A 17765-nucleotide genomic window follows, 5' to 3' on the forward strand; every position below is an offset into this window, starting at 1 on the left:
ATTTTAAAATAAAATATTATTTTCAAATAGTGTAAATTGATTACTACTTCATATGAAGAGTTCAGATGCAAAAGCCTCTAAGTGCCGTTTGAAATTTTCTTCTAAAGTGAGCATTTGGTTCCTATGTGTAGGTTCAGTAATTTCAATTTAATGGCAATGAATAGTTTCTTTTCTTTCCCGTTAAAGTAAAATAACTGAACATAAACATAGGAGCCTGAGAAAATAACCATTTTAGAAGAAAATTTTAGATGACACTTAGAGGCTTTTGCATCTGAACTCTTCATAAATAACTACAAACCTAGAACTTATTTTATCATTCTTATTTACTTATTTAATTGCTTTATTATTATTATTATTATTATGCAGTAATGGGGGGGGGCAAATGATCATTGAGAGCAGAACGAATGTGTCACACGTAATAGTTCAGTTTTGTATGTAATATCTATAGCAACCCCCCCCCCCAACACACACACACACAATGGCCCTGCAAAGATTCTCTAATGGTGTCAGAAATCAACTTTTATTAAGGAGTAATATTTCAATTTTTACATTTATTATATTTTTACATTGAGTTTTTTTTATTTTAACATTTTAAAGAAATGCAGTATGTTGCATATTTATTTACAAATACCCATTTAACAGGTGCTGTTACAATACTGCAATACGAAGCTATAAGAATAATGAACCAGTTAAAGTACATTTGTAAATTATGCATAAATTATCCTCATATTACTAAGCTAATGATGTGATATTCTAATAACACATAACCATTCTGCTATATTTTTTAAATTGTTCAAATAAATTACATTTATAATTTTCTTGTTAAAGTGCATCGTGCGATTGCATTCTTTTTAAAGGATTAAAAGGATGCACAGTTTTGCCTTTGAATTTGTACAAAATAAGGTCTCTTAGAAGGCAACACAATTATGCTACCTACGTTTGGTGGTGTGCTTACCATGCTTTACTAGAGTAGATCATCCAAACATGATAATTGAGTCGTTATTTACTCGCCCACATGTTGTTCAATCCCATATAACTTTAATAATAATTATTTTTTTTAAATATTAAACAAAATTTATGAAATATTTACAATAGAATGTATATATATTTTATATTAAATTTTTTTATAAATGTATATATTCCAATAATATTACATACTTAAACACGATAATATTTATAAGCAGCATTTCTTATACTTTCCTTTTTTTATAGATCTTGTCTGAGTGCATTATGGGATTGTGTTCTCTGTGAAGGATGTATAAGATTCTGCCTTTGAATTTGGCCAAAGAACATCGAAAACACTCAAATGAAGCCTCAAATAGTTCATCTAAATATGAAAATATTTCCATTATTTACAGTGTTTTTTGTCATTTTTGAAGCCTAACGGATGTGAAAACTCTGAGCAGTTGTTGTGTGGAAAAGAATCACAGAGATTCTTCTACTTTTGCATTAACATCATACAGGTTTGCAATGTGAATAAATAGTAAATAGTATCAAAATGATTATTTATGGCTGAACTTTGCCTTTAAAACACAGCCTATATAATCACAGATCAAAGTGTTATTTGTTTTAGTCAGCGGTGAAGCGTGGCACACGTGTGCGCTGAGCAAAAGAAGTCAGTGCTTTCCATGATTCTGCTTCATGTGTGATGCTGCAGCTTTATTGTCCCTCCCGTCTTGTTGATAACAGCTGCTGCGATGGAGATGAGCTCTAGTTATCTCCACAAATCAGACTGATGATTGAGCGTCTTTCACAGTCCGTCTGCGATGCGTATGAGGACGGAGAGTTTGAGTTGGTTTATGGTTGTTTGCGCGCTCATCCTCAGCTGCTGAACACATGCGGAGCCGTGCGTCTGGAACAGATGTGTTTAGTGGCAGCGTGAATGGATGAAATTTGCACAAACCCGAGTATGAATTGCATCCAGATGCCCAGATATTTCTCTCACTGCTGTTCGGGTGAAAATTAGAGGTAAAATAAAACTCAAAGGTCTAAACTTGTGTCTCCCTCTCTCTCTTTGTCTGTCTTTCAGGCAGCTTTGGGAATAAAACACTGGCAAAAAAAAAAGTGATGACACCATGCATCATCATGGGATAAATTGAGATTTTTTTTCTTGGATACGTTTCTCTTTTTCTCTGTTAGTATCTTCTGTTCTTTCTAGATTTCTGTCATTTAGAGCGTGTGAATCTGGTGGGAGACGGCTGGTTATTGGGGCTGGTGGTTTAAAATGATAATTGTTCAGAAAACATTTGAGCTTCAAATAAATGAGAATTCATTCTGGATTCTGCAACAGGGTTCTGTTTCATTGTAAAACCTTTCTTCATATCACAGGAAAGCCGCTGAAGTGCTAAAGGCTCTTTACACCACTCTCATGTCAATCAGTGCACATGCATTCAGTCCACTGGCACGTGAATCAGTTATCAGTGTTTTGATGTGATTTATGTGATTGACAGGCTTTATAAACATACTGTATATTCGCTGCTTTAATCTGCCGTCTGTGCTGAGTAAAACTGCTCTAAGCAGGCAAATTTAAACATAATATAATTGGCTCATAAGGCTACAGTTTGCAATTTGTGATAGTTTGCAGCTTTCATTCATTGTAATAAAATGAACATTAACTGAAATTTAAAAATGAAACTACATTCAGTCCACTGGCACGTGAATCAGTTATCAGTGTTTTGAGTGTGTGTGATTTATGTGATTGACAGGCTTTATAAACATACTGTATATTCGCTGCTTTAATCTGCCATCTGTGCTGAGTAAAACTGCTCTAAGCAGGCAAATTTAAACATAATATAATTGGCTCATAAGGCTACAGTTTGCAATTTGTGATAGTTTGCAGCTTTCATTCATTGTAATAAAATGAACATTAACTGAAATTTAAAAATGAAACTAAAAACGTAACTTCTTTCAGCTAGTTGCTAAGGCAACATTTCTGATTTTTGTTTAGTTTAACTTAGTAAAATGTAGTAAAATAACTAAAACTGAAAAAAAAAAAAACATTTATAACTACAATATTTAAAACTACAATATATAATTATAATAACATTTTATTTCAACTTTTTATTTTCTCCAAGTCTTTAACTAAAATTTAAATAAAAACTTCCAAAAAAATGGAAAATAAAAATAATTCAAAATATTAAGAAGGATTATTTTGATTAATTTAATTTAATGCTGTCAATCGATTAAAAAAATTAACTTAATCAAATTTTTTCTGAAATTAATCTGAATGAATAACGTTTTTAAATATACTTTTATATTGCAATAATTACACATTCAATCTTCAAAATTAATGTAGAAACAACATAAAGACAGTATATTTTTTATATTTGCATCTTTTTTATGACTGAAGGCGAGTATCACTGATACTAATACTACTGATGTCTATGTGAAATATTAAAATATTGACTATCCATTTAACATTACATTATAATTAAGAGCTATCAATTTTAACATTTATTAGACTTTAAAAAATAACTTCTAATTTAAGTGAACTTAAAACAATCTTCACATAAACCCATTATAATAAAAGTCATGTTTGCCTGTGCCCTTCAGCAGAAATATACAGAAATACAGACAATTTACAAACACTAAATTCAAAATTAAATATAGATGAATCCTTAAAGCTACAAAAGTGATTGATTTCCTCTTTTTTTAATTTTGTTCTTTGATGAACAGACGTCACAGCAGCTGGTTATGAGGTTATTTTGGCTTCTTTAAGAGCTGCCGCTCTAGAACGTGACGCGGATCTGACACGCATCATATTTTCTCACAACTCTTTACCTTTTCTGACTCACTTCAGGTCTTAAAGTCTCTATAATGAGCTGATGAGTTGAATCGGGTGTGTTAGATGAGGGAGACAGTGCTGCTGCTCCAGGACAGTTTTGAAAACCACTGCATTTCAGACACATGCTCACACAATGCATTAACAAATACTTGCATGCACAGTTTTGAGGCAGCTTTAATCGCCTTTTTGGTAACTTCATGACTCAACTGATGACAAAACGACATTGCATGCTCGTAGTTTCATTTGTGCTTTAATATGAAATGATACAGGCTACAGTGCGCTCCGACACATTTGTGTGTGCAGTAGAAGAGCACATGCTACAAGCACAGTATAACGGCTGACAGGTCAGGGAAATTGTTTTTTTACTGACATATGGCCTGATAACATCTCATCTGACTGCAGTTCACTGTTGTTCTACTGAAGCTCCTCGTCACCTGTACCTTTTCTGTACTCGTTTGACTCGCGCCTGGTGCTAAGGTGAAGTTGGAGTGTGTGTGTCTAATAAGTCTGCCGTTTGATGAGGTCGTAAAGCCGTTCTGCCTCTAAATAAACACAATTCTTGTCAAGAAAAAAGAGACAGAAGCAGCAGTTGTGAGTGGGGTGGCCGACCCTAGCTCCGCCCCTGCATTAATTGCATTAAATATTTTTAACGCGTTAAACTGAAAAAATTTATTGTATGCATTAACGCTGATTTTGACAGCACTAATTTAATTGTTTTTTGTGCATGTTGGTTACAATGTGATCTTGTATATAATGTATTATTTTCTTAAAGTGTTAATAAAATAATGCACCTGACAAATATACTAAAATGACAAATAAACTATTCTGAATATTAAAATACTTAATTATTTATTTTTATAATATATAATGGAAAGTTCACTTTGTAATAATAATAATAATAATAATAAAACAACTTATAGTTGTTGTCGTTATTACTATTATTAAATATATTACTATTGTATATTTTGTTTTACTCTTGATGTGAATAGTTTGTAGTTAGTTTACATGTTTGCTGTGATAGTTATGCCATTTTATCTGTTGATTAATTATCAAACAAATAATAAAAATTCATTTGTTTGAAATCAAGTGTAGCGTTAGTTCTGGCAGGTCACGTCAGTCAAGCTTGCATGGTCCACATCTACCTATCGGAATACTCCTATCACTACATCCTAATATAAGGTCCATTCAGTATCATTCAGCAGCTTATCGCTTTGCTCAGGAGCTAATTACCCTCCTCCATCCCCAGCTCCTCCTGTCGTCCACAGCCAGGACTTGGCCTTCTGATATTCCTCACTGAATCAGACTCCTTTATTTTTAATTATGTTGTTACTTTAAATTGCCATTAAGAACATTAATAATATCTGCTACATTTATGTTGGTTCTGTTCTGTTTACCCTAACACCGTTGTCCTAACTACACGCGACGCAACACTGCGACACGCGATAAAAGGTATCTTTTCCATGTTAATCTGAGATTTTGTCCTAACTAGCTGCAACGGCGACACGCAAAATTTCTAATTTAGAAACGGTTACTATTTCCGCGACGTTGCGGCTGGAACAACAACATACACTATATGACAGTAGATAATCTCAGGTGATTATGTGCTTTATTCAATGTTAAAAGTGTCTAATATGAGTTTAAATATAATTTTGTGTGACCTTATAGCCATACTGAAAGCAACAACAGATAGTTTACCTCAGATCTTGAAAATAAATTAAAGCAAAGATGTCCGTTAAAACTGTGAACTCACTGCGAACCAACGAGTGTATTCCATAACAAATATGTTATCAGTCACTCAGTATGTACATTTAATGATGTTAAAAAGCTTTCATATTTATGAATTAGATTATAAAGGTATCCATTTCGTTGCGAGTGCAGTGCGCTTCCAGAGAGAGCCCGCCCACACACGCTTCTGATTGGCTGTGATATTTGATTGATTCTGTCGCGTCGCGTCTGGTGTGGACACCCAAATTGCTTGTCGCTGGAATCTTGTCGCGTCACGTGTAGTTAGGACACGGTGTAACGGGGTTATCGCTGCTCTCCCTCCTCTTAGCCATGCTAAGCTGCATTAATGGGCAGGGAGTTTTTGCCCAGAACAGAACTATGCCGCCAATCCAAACTGTATGCTAACTGTCAATTACCTTTGACTCTAGTGGTCCTGACAGAACTACTTTTATGTTCATGCATTCCTTTCTTTGATTGTCTGTGATCTTCACATCACATTTTCTTTCTTTCCAGGCCAGAGACGTTGTCTGAAGTGTCATGAGAACTGTTTGAAATGCTTGCGAGACGCAGACAGATGCACGGCCTGTAAAGATGGCTTCAGGTAATACTAATAAACATCAAAACTGTTCAAATTTCAACTGTTCAGCAATTGCACAAAACAACCTGATGAGAAAAACGTGCACAGCTTCATGTCCCGTGTTGAACCGCTGCTCTCAGAGTGTGGCAGTCGAGATGCGGCCCAAGAATGTTTGAAAATCGTCACTGGATTATTGCTTGATTGCAGCATAAATAAAACCAAATGTTTGCGGCTATTGAGCATTTAAAAGTCTCTTGCAGCCGATTGAGTTTAACAGGCAGAGCTGTGACCCCTCTTTGCACTCCATGCACAAAATTATGGAGTTCTGAATTCTCACGACATCTGTAGCCTTACGCTGGTGCGGATGAAATAGCGTAAGAAGTCAGGCTTTGGGGTTTTGTGTGGGTTCAGGACATCTAGGGTACATCTGGTCATCTTTATGCATGCTGTCTTTGCTGTGGTTTAGACGAGCCGTACTGAGACAGACCGGGCTTTAGTTCTTGAAAGGCAGTCTGGTCTTGTGAAGGGTAAAACGCAGCACGCTTTGCGCCGTGACCTCTCTACGGCATTTAATCTGTCAGGGTTATATATCGTGATGCGCTGTGTTTAGAAGCGCAAATCGAGAGAAAATGCCTGAAGTCTTTTAGATTCATATTGTCTGCGCCACACTTGCTCAAATGATTATTGAAACGCCTGTCATTTTCAACCACTGACACACAATACCCCACTTCCATAACAAAACAGCTCTTTTAGCCAAGACTAGATCAAGCCACCGTGAAGAAGACTGCAGAGTTGTTTTCTTGGATTGGGAATCACTGGTAACTCTGATTTGTTTGAAAATATTTTAATAATAATAATTTAGATTGACACTAGTTTTAGTCTGTGCCACATTTAGAGCACTAAAAGCTTAAAGGAGCCGCACATACAGATTTTGGAAATAGAGCTGTCACAATTATGATATTATGGCAATTAATTGTTCAACAAAAAATAATAATTATTTATTTAAGTGTAAATTATGTTGTTACATGTTATGTTGGTTACAATGTGAACTTGAAATATAATAAATGATGTATTTTAAGGGTTAATAATATAACACACATTAAAGTGACATAAATATGCTATTCTAAATATTAAAATACTCTATTTATTATTATAATATATCATTGAAAATAAAATCATTATTATTAACAATTTGTCACGGTGCTACTGTGAGGGAGCAAGGAACGAGGAGACCAGGAGTACATCAATAAGGGGATTTTAATTATATCAAGGGAACCAGGAAAACACACGTAGCAAAGGAGGTAGACATCAACAGACATTCACAATACCGGACAGCGAACTCAAAACAGGAAACCATTAAATACAGGACTAGAGGAGGGACACAATGAGGAACACCTGAAATCAATGACATAATGAACATTGGAAACATCTGGGACAAATAAACCTAATCAGGGAAACGGAACAGGAAGACCAAATAAGGGCAAAAGGAAACATAGGAAGCAAAACACGGAACAGAGTCTGACACAATTATTATTACTAATATATCATTTTTTTTACTCTTGGTGTGAATAGTTTGTAGTTAGAGGCAATAGTGTTTGTGGCAATTATGACATTTTAATTGTTGATTATTTATCAAACAAATACTAACAATTGACTATTTGATTTACCTTTTTTTGTGCATGTTGGTACTGTGAGAACTTGGAAATAAGGCATAATTTGGTAAATAATGCACATCATAAAGTGACATAAATTTACTATTCCAAATATTCAAATACTTTATTATTTATTTCTTTAACATAATGGAAAATACACTGTTGTTATATATAATAACAGGTAATAATAAGGTGCATAAAAGTCATGTAATTGTAAGCAGTCATATGTTAATGTGCTGATAGTTTTGATATAATAACTGATGTTTTTGCTTTTCATGATGTTTGCTCTTTAAAGCTGTGGAAATATTGCAGTGAACTGCTGTATGGGTTTATTCTTTTCTTCTTCTTCTTCTCTTTTTCCTGATTAAAGTCTGGCAGGAATGACCTGCATTCCAGAGTGTGCCAATGGAACGTTTTTTAACCTGGAAGAAATGAAGTGCAGCCCCTGCCACATCTCCTGCTCCACATGCACAGGTCACCTTCTATTCTATTCTATTCTATTCTATTCCATCCTATCAATACTATCCTGTTCCATTCTGTTCTATTCTATTCTATTCTATCCCACCCCATCCCATCCCTATCCTATCCTATCCTATCCTATCCTATCCCAATCCCACCCCACCCCACTCACAATCCTATCCTATCCTATCCCATCCCATTCCATCCCAATCCTATTTTATCTTATCTTATCTTATCTTATCTTATCATATCTTATCTTATCTTATCTTATCTTATCTTATCTTATCTTATCTTATCTTATCCCATCCCATCCCAATCCCAATCCCAATCCCTATCCTATCCTATCCTATCCCATCCCATCCCATCCCTTCCAATCCCTATATGATTTACTTTAGTAATACCATAGACACAACACAGTTAGGTAATTTTTCATACATATCATACATATATATATCGATTATTTTGTTTTGCATTACAAAAAGGTGTATGTAAATGTTGGCAGTCATTATATTTAGAACAGTACAAACTTACACAGCAGTTTAAACAAGAATTTCAGATTGACTTAACTTGTATTTCAGACTAAATTTTGCCTGTCCATGTTTTGTTGACATCTGTTGAAGAAACTTCCTGTGCACGGTAGTATACAGTAGTATCTTAAAGGGGTCATATGATGCGATTTCAAGTTTTCCTTTCTCTTTGGAGCGTTACAAGCTGATTGTGCATAGATAAGATCCCTGAAGTTGCAAAGACTAAAGTCTCAAAACCAAAGAGATATTCTTTATCAAAGTTAAGACTCTGCCACGCCCCCCTAAAACGGCTCGTTCTAACACGCCCCCACATACCTACCTCACTATGTGGAAATATTAGAATAATGCAGCCCAAATGTGCACGCAAAGAAAGAAAGGGGTGGTTTCAGTAACCGCAGTTAGTGCTGAAGCAGCCATGTCAGGGAGACGCCGTGTACATTAATTGAAAAATAATGTGTTTATTGAACATTAAAGCATGTCAACATATTCTGTTACACCAAATACACAAAATAATGATCTTTAAAAAAGCATCATATGACCCCTTTAATGCGTTTAACTTGCTTACCAATCCGTTCACAGTGAGAAACTGAAGAGTAAAGTGTTTGTATTGTTTTGAGGACAGCAGGAGTGAACGAGTCCTGTATCACTCTTGCTGCTCAGCCATCGAACTTAATTAACTTACTTCATTATGCCAAATCACCAGAGACGCCTGATAAGCCCTGAGTTGTTTGCTTTCCAAGTTCGCTGAAATGTGGAGAGCTGTTATAGACACAGCAGGGCAGAATTAAATAAATTGACAGATTAACCTGAATGTGTGTGTGTCTGTTTTGGGCTCTGTCTTAAAACCCTAGTGAGATGTCTAGATAGACAGCATTTTAAGACATAAAGTAGCAAATGTAAGTATTTCTCTTTGCCAAATACTTGCAGCATGGCATGCGTCATTTGTGGAGACGACAGTCCCACAATACTCCATCTAAACTGATGGATGGAAAAAGATACTCATTTATTTCATTCAGTAGTATTATTGATATACTATTATAGATTTTGGTATTATTTTGAATGAGATTTTATTTTTATATTTTCTGTTTTCACTTTAATTTAAGTTGACGTTTTAGTCATTTTGTTGCATTTTGTCATAAAAAAATATGTCTTTTAGTTATTTTAGTACATCAAGTTGAGAAATGCTACTTTGGCAACTGGCTAGTATAGTTAACATTTATTTCAGATAATGTTTTTTTCTGTAAGATTTTATGATTTTTTGAAAGAAGTCTCTTTTGCTCACCAAGCTGCATTTATTTAATCAAAAATACAGTAAAAACAGCAATATTGTCAAATATTAACATTTAAAATAACTGCTTTCTGTTGTAATATATTGTTAAATGTAATTATTCCTGTGATCAAAGCTGAATATTCAGCATCATTACTCCAGTCTTCAGTGTCACATGATCTTCAGAAATCATTCTAATATGCTGATTTGCTGCTCAAGAAACATTTCTGATTATTATCAATGTTGAAAACAGTTGTGCTGCCCAATATTTTCCACACGTCTCACATGACCACTGCACTGCTGCATTCAGACGACACACACTACTGTGTGACCAGTTGGGCTCTTGCATTGTGAATGTGCATTTAATGAAGTTTTGAAAGTGACAGCTGGAGCATACCTATGATGCTTTAAAATGCAAATGCATTTGATTAAACATTTTTCTTAGGTTTTTAAGATTAAAGATGTTTCATATTTAAAGGTCACATTACAGTTCTCATAAAAAATGTAAAACACAGTTTCAAGTACTAACTAAGATAGCCAAACTAACATCTTTCTGTCAGGTCATCCTCTTTGTCTTTGTTTCCAACTGTAATATCATCATGGCTTTTCTCATTTTTTTTTTGTACACGTTTGTGTTCTTAGCTTCTGATTATCCGTCTCTTTGAAATTGCAGTTGTTGGAATTGTAGCCTTGGTAAAGGAATTGAGTGCAAGAGTTTGAGAAACTCTTGTCTCTCTTTTTTAATGACACTGGCACTCAAGCTGACATTATGAAAACCTGATGATCATATTCTCCACCATCATTTAGATGATACATAAAACTAACTTACTGTATTTATTTATTTAAGAATTAATTGTAATCGTGTATAAAAGTTATATAGAAATATAAAATAAATGTCATCTAAAATGTCATCATTTCTTTTTATATATGTCTTATATAATTTCTAGATATATAATAATATTTTGTAATATATAAGAATTTTATGTGTATGTTGTATACAAATTTCTAAAATATATAATTTATATACACACATTTATTTTATATACTTATATGCACAATATATATTTATAGAATCCTTTTATATTATTATTATTATATATTCTTATGTTCTATAAATGTATATATACAATTACTGTTATATGTGTATATATATACAAGAATTTTATATATGTATATTGTATTTACTGTTTATATAAGTTAATATTAAATAAATATATAATATTTATTTATTTTGTATTCATATGCCAGTTATATTCTTATATTATTGAATTCTATAAATATATATTGTCTATATAAATTATATTTTAAGTTATTTTTTAGTTTATGCTTGATCTTTATTGTTTTTTTTATCTGTATAATGATCGAAAAGCAATTAGTTTTTCAGATAAAACCAGAGAGAAACAGTAGAAGAAAGTGTATCTTCTGAGATTTACAGTGTTTTAGATTCCTGTAATGTGCAGCATGAAGGCCGCGGGAGAGGATACGCCTCTGCACTCCACAATTTATGAATCAACAGTCTTTAGATTTATGAACGCTGTCTCAAGTAAATAGAGGCTTTTATGAAGGTCACAGATGGTGATTGCAGTAGAAACGGGTTCTTCTCCGAGTCCGGTTGAGCTTCACTGCAGGCAAATAGATCAGACAGCCGTGAAACAGAGGTCAAGTGTGGCCCTGAGGTAACCAACCCACACTGGAAGACATTCAGTTTGAACTCATATACAACAAATGATAAAGTACATATAGTAAATACTGCATAAGAGCACTGAGGTCACACATATGCTAATGTTATGCATTACCGTAGAGAGCTGTCATTTTTTTCAATTTCAATTTTATTTTATAATGATCAAATAGCCCCTTCAAATCGTAATGGGCCTAGGCCTGTATAAAAGATTTTCATTGTTGACAGTCACACATACTTTACTTGAAGATTAATAAACATTGAAATGAGGGTAAAAACTTGTTTTGCACGAAGGCAACTGTTGTTTTTTGTACACACACACTACTGTTCAAAAGTTTGGGGTCAGTAAGATTTTTTTAAGCTTATTAATTTTTTTTATAAAGATGCATTAAAATAGATCAAAAGTGACAGTGAAGACATTTATAATGTTGCAAAAGATTTCTTTTTAAAATAAATGCTGTTCTTTTAAATTCTGTTTTCAACATTGATATTAATAATATTTTTTTTTAGCATCAAATCAGCATATTAGAATGATTTCTGAAGGATCATGTGACACTGAAGACTGGAGGAATGATGCTGAATATTCAGCTTTGCACCACAGGAATAATTTATATTTTAACATACATTCAAATAGAAAGCAGTTATTTTAAATTGCAAAAATATTTCACAATATTACTGTTTTTACTGTCAGCTTTGCACCACAGGAATAATTTATATTTTAACACATTCAAATAGAAAGCAGTTATTTTAAATTGCAAAAATATTTCACAATATTACTGTTTTTACTGTATTTTTGATCAAATAAATGCAGCCTTGGTGAGCAGAAGAGACTTCTTTCAAAAACAAACTTAAATTTCAGTTGGCTATATAATACCAGTAAAATTTCACAATTTTTGAATCCGCATTAAAGGAACAGTTCACTCCGAAATTTCAATTTTGTCATCCTTTACTCCGTTTTGGCCACATGACAAGTAGTTGTTAACGACATTATTTAACCACGTATCAGAGTTGCGACACAAAAAATCACGGTAAACCAGGTATATTTTGACTCACAGTGTTGCCAGATCTAGCTATAAAAAACAGCAAACAAGCACAAGGCAATAATAAATCCAAACTTGGAAATATGCCACATACTGAAATATCACGACCTGCGCGTGCCTGCTTTATGAACTCCATAACCTGGATGGCTTTTTTAGCTGAGCCCAAACAATAAGCAATTAAAATAAGTGGACATGGCAACCCTTCAAGAGCGCGCTCTCTGAACAAAAACAAAATGCGACAGCTCTGTTGACGGTGGTTAAGTTAAAATTGCGGGACATAACGAGTCTTTGGTTGCTGTAATATTTCGAGAGTGAGTTCTGTTCCGTACGCACACAAAACTAGAATTTAGGGGATTCACTCACTAATATGCATATTAGGTTAATAATGCCATAGAAATGAAGTAAACTGAGATATTTGTCAGATGTAGCAGCAGCATCAATATCAGATACACATCAGGATACCTGATCTCTCTGAACTTGAAAACTAATGGCCTGGACTAGTAGATGCAGAGTGCTGAGGTGTTGAAATGGGCAGTTAAATTAACAAGCTCATAAACATGAGCTCAGTGTTTCTCCTCCAGGATCCAGGATCTGTTTTATGGCACAGTTTGACTCGTATCATCTTCAGCTCTTGATTAGAACAAGAGTTTACTAAAGTAGCCTAACTAATGCTGAAAAGTACTACAGAGTTCCTGCGGGTTTTAAAAATGTATTAAAAAGTCTTAATTTGCACTTCCATAAATAAAGGCCTAAACGGTCTTAAATCAGAGCATAAAGTCTTAAATTCATATAAAGTCATGGCATTAGATGTTGCATGCACTGCAAAAAATGTATATCTTCCTCAATCTTTTCCAATACAAATATCTTAACATAAATCAAGACACATTTAATTGAGATGCAAATTGAACATATGAAGTCTTGTTTTCTGAGGAATTTAACAAAATGAAGTGAGTTTATGCATAAAACAAGAACAAACATCTGTTAATGGGGATTTGTCCTTTGAATTAAGTGTATTTTTCGGAGCCCATTGGCAGATATTTGTTCTTGTTTTAATCATAAACTCACTTCATTTTGATCAATTTCTCATAAAACAAGACTTATTATTTGATGTAATTTTGCTTCTCAAGTAAATGATCTTTAGACAAAACTTTGCTAATACAGGACATTTACGTTTAGAGACCATATTTTGTTTCATTCAGTGTATTCCTTAAATTAAATTAAGTCTTAAATTAAGTCTTAAATTTACCTTCAAAAAAGGTAAGAAACCCTGTACTAAAGCAGCACTTTATGATTCAAGGCCCTGGCTCTGTTGATGGCTGTCACTCACTGGCATTGATGCATCAGTCCCGGTCGTACATATTCATGTCATGATGCTCCTGTTCTGATCGCCTGCTACTTTGGTGTTTTCAGGAAATCTCTCCCTGTCATTTATCAAATCGGAAGCTCATGTGCGGTTCTGCTGTGGATTTTCAGGTGTGAGGAGCACTGTTTGAGCTGTCAGGGTCCTGGAACGAGCTGCACGCAGTGTAAGGACAGATACAGCCTCGTCAGCCGGACCTGCATCATGAACGCCACCTGTAACAACGGTACGTGCCTTCAGTCAGCCAGCACTGCTGAGATGTTAGGCACTTAAATTTTGGTCTGTTCACTCAAACTGTTTGACTTTAAAAGAGGTGCTTTTTTTGCCTTTTAGGAGCTTGACATTTAAAATCCACCTTTGTTGCATGGAAGAGAGTCAAACATCTCATTTTGTGTTTGACAAAAGAGATTTAATCTTAATAATCGATTAATTAAAATGAATTTAGATAATCCATTTAATTATATTTTATCTCTCTCTGTCGTATGCCCAACCAGTCAATAGTGGTTTGCGTGAGCATTGAACGTTAAATAATATACAACGACTCTTACGTGAGTTACTGTGACTGATTCATTGAATAGAACCAGTTTTATTTGTAAATCAGGCTGATAATTAATTTAAAAATAAATAATAAAATAATTGTTAAAAAATATATAATTTACTTCCCTTATATTCCAAACCCTGATTTTCTTTATTCTGTGTGGGGGGGGGGAAAGAGTCACTGAGACATTCTGTCAAACATCTGATTTTGTGTTTGATGAAAGAAGAAAAATGATACGTAAGAGTAAGTGAATGATGACAGGAGTTTGACTTTAATGAACTGTCCCTTTTAAGTGTCAGGAATATGGACTGTCAGTGTGTTTGTTTTGCTCCCCATGTGCTCCGTGACCTAGCTTTCCCTCCTGTGTGACATGCCCATATTTGGTTCCCTTCCTGTTCCTGTTCCGATTGGGTTTCATTGCTCCCAGGTGTGTTTCCCCAATTCCCTCGTTAAGTGTAGTATTTATAGTGTAGTCTGCCCCATGTTTCCTTGTCGGATCTACTCCATGTGCTCCGTGTGTGTGTTCCTGCCTGTTCTGTGTTCCCAGTGATTTGGAGGATTAAAAACTGCTATTATGTCGTCACCGATAGCCTCGTGGGCAGCATGTCGACATGTAGCGCCATTGCGCTTCGGGCGTCCCGTGTTCGAGTCCCGGCTCCCGGGCCCTTCCCGATCATGTCGACATGTAGCGCCATTGCGCTTCGGGCGTCCCGTGTTCGAGTCCCGGCTCGCGGACCTTTCCCGATCCCATCCCCCCTCTCTCTCCCACTTCGCTTCCTGACTCACTACTATCCTATCAATAAAAGGCAAAAACGCCAAAAATAAATCTAAAAAAAAAAAAACTGCTATTATTGTTATTCCCTCGTCTCCTCGTTCCTCGCTCCTTCACAGTAGCTGAACCGTGACATTAAGTATAATAGGTCCGTTTTATTTTGTTGCAAAGAAGTTTGGACAGACAGCATGGTCAGCTTTAATGAGATTGTTGCTTGTTTCTAAAGCCAAAAACTTTCATATCTATTCACTGACTTCCATTTGACCTTGTTTTATTTATTCATTTATGGATTTTTTTTTTCATAAAATTTTGCAAGGAGCTTTTTGTTGTTACGGTCCCATGGAGTAATTCATATGGATGATGTCGTGTCAAACTGACCTGATCCGGGTGTTTCCGAGGCTTTCAGACTTCAAATCTTCTCAAAGTTTGTTGTTGCACAGCTATAAACACTTGACATTAGAGAGAGAAGAAAGGGGAGCACACTGAGTAAAAAGATTTCAGAAGATGAAAGGGAAGAGGGTCGTACGTGAGTGAAAGGCTGGGAAAAAAAATGTGAGTGAGGCAGAGCATTGGCAGGACAGCAACAATGCTTTCCCCAGGTTCCGCTGCCCCTCATTCCTCTGGAGCCTTCTGTCTGTCCAAACTTACATAACATGACCGTCAGATCACCGAGAGAGGAGAAAGAGGGACAGAAGACGGTCCACTGCTGTTAGTGGCACTTCTGATTCAAGTGTAGGGCATTTGGGTTTCATCCTAGACTCTTAAAAATAAAGGTTATTTATTGGTATTGATGGTTCCATGAAGAACCTTGAACATCCATGGAACCTTTCAAATGCAGAAAAGGTTCTTAAATTTTTTAAATGTTCTTCGAAATGGTTGATTTATGAACTGTTCACTGAAAGGGAACCATTCTTTGGGGAACCAGCAATGGTTCTTCTATGGCATCACTGTAAAAACACCCTTTTGGAACCTTTATTTTTAAAAGTGTGTTTGAGGAAAACATTTAAGAAACTCTGGGACATGACAGGTGGCAGACTCACCAGGATCATTCAGATCGGCGATGTGTTTGATAAAGAGACATGACTGAAGTCTGAACTTTCTCTTTCTCTCTCCCAGCGGATGAAGTATTCTGCGAGATGGTCAAGTCGAACCGACTATGTGAGAAGAAGCTCTTTCGTCAGTTCTGCTGCCGGACATGTTTGATGACGGCTGGATGACAGCAAGAAAAGAGACAAATGGACTGACCTACTATTTCTTTGGTTGTATTATCTAATGTACATTTTAAACTAGTTATGCTGTGATTATTAAAGGAATAGTTCCGCCAATAATGAAAATTTGCTGAAAATGAACTCACCCTCAGGCCATCCAAACTGTAGATGAGTTTATTTCTTCATCAGAACAGATTTGGAGAAATGTAGCATTCATCACTTACTCACCAGTGGATCCTCTGCAGTGAATGGGTGCCGTCAGAATGAGAGTCTGTAACGCCAAGCCAGCAGAGGGAGCCCTCGCCCGAGTACTGACCGTGCTCCACTCCCTCTGCTTCCTCTAGGAACCCATGCAAATAAACGCATCCCGACTATCTGAGAGTGAATGAGAACGGAGACGACATCAACGACTATGTTTTTACTGCGGTGAATCAGTCCACCGCAGTTTAGGATGCCCCCACAAGCTTCAAAAGAATCCCCGGGTAAATATTGAACATTTTGCCCTTTTAAGCAACAAGTCATTCACACTCCCTGTTGTCTTAAGAACTGTCGCCATCAGGATTGATAACCTCATGAGACAAGCTCCTAAAAGGAGAAGTGGAAAAGGTGGGCGAACCAACGATCTCACACCTAACCCTGTGGAAATGTCTTCCCCTGAGGAACCCATGCAAATAAACGCGTCCCGACTATCTGAGAGTGAAAGAGAACGGAGACGACATCAACGACTGTGTTTTTACTGCGGTGAATCAGGGCACCGCAGTTTAGGATGCCCCCACAAGCTTCAAAATAATCCCCGGGTAAATATTGAACATTTTGCCCTTTTAAGCAACAAGTCATTCACACTCCCTGTTGTCTTAAGAACTGATACTCTCTCTCTTGACCTCACAGCGATGATTGACTCCGGAGCCGCCCTGAATCTCATCCACCAGGACATCGTAACCAAATATCAAATCCCTACACAAATGTGCACCCCACCTATCCAAGTCAAGGCTATCGATGGTGAATTGATTGGAAGAGGCATCACTCACCAGACCAAAACACTCACCCTCCAAGTTAGAACCCTTCATAAGGAATCCATCGTCTTTTACATCATCGACTCTCCCAAACACGAACTTGTTTTAGGATATCCATGGCTCTCTACTCACGACCCCGAACTCTCATGGCATCAAGGCGAATTG

General features: G+C 35.7%; 1 protein-coding gene across 1 annotated transcript in view; it reads left to right on the forward strand.

The window, feature by feature from the left end:
• Positions 1–16712, forward strand: part of LOC107755631 (proprotein convertase subtilisin/kexin type 6-like) — a 32971-nt gene extending 16259 nt beyond the window's left edge. Inside the window, exons 6-10 of the mRNA XM_016572521.1 lie at positions 6023–6110; positions 8109–8212; positions 8818–8833; positions 14183–14295; positions 16496–16712. Of these exons, the coding sequence (XP_016428007.1) occupies positions 6023–6110; positions 8109–8212; positions 8818–8833; positions 14183–14295; positions 16496–16596 (422 nt within the window). The 3' untranslated portion in view covers positions 16597–16712. The remainder of the gene's footprint in view (positions 1–6022; positions 6111–8108; positions 8213–8817; positions 8834–14182; positions 14296–16495) is intronic.
• Positions 16713–17765: the final 1053 nt, after the last annotated feature.

The sequence above is a fragment of the Sinocyclocheilus rhinocerous genome, unplaced genomic scaffold, assembly GCF_001515625.1.
Source record: "Sinocyclocheilus rhinocerous isolate Xijiao unplaced genomic scaffold, SAMN03320098_v1.1 scaffold3186, whole genome shotgun sequence".
Taxonomy (NCBI): Eukaryota; Metazoa; Chordata; class Actinopteri; order Cypriniformes; family Cyprinidae; genus Sinocyclocheilus; species Sinocyclocheilus rhinocerous.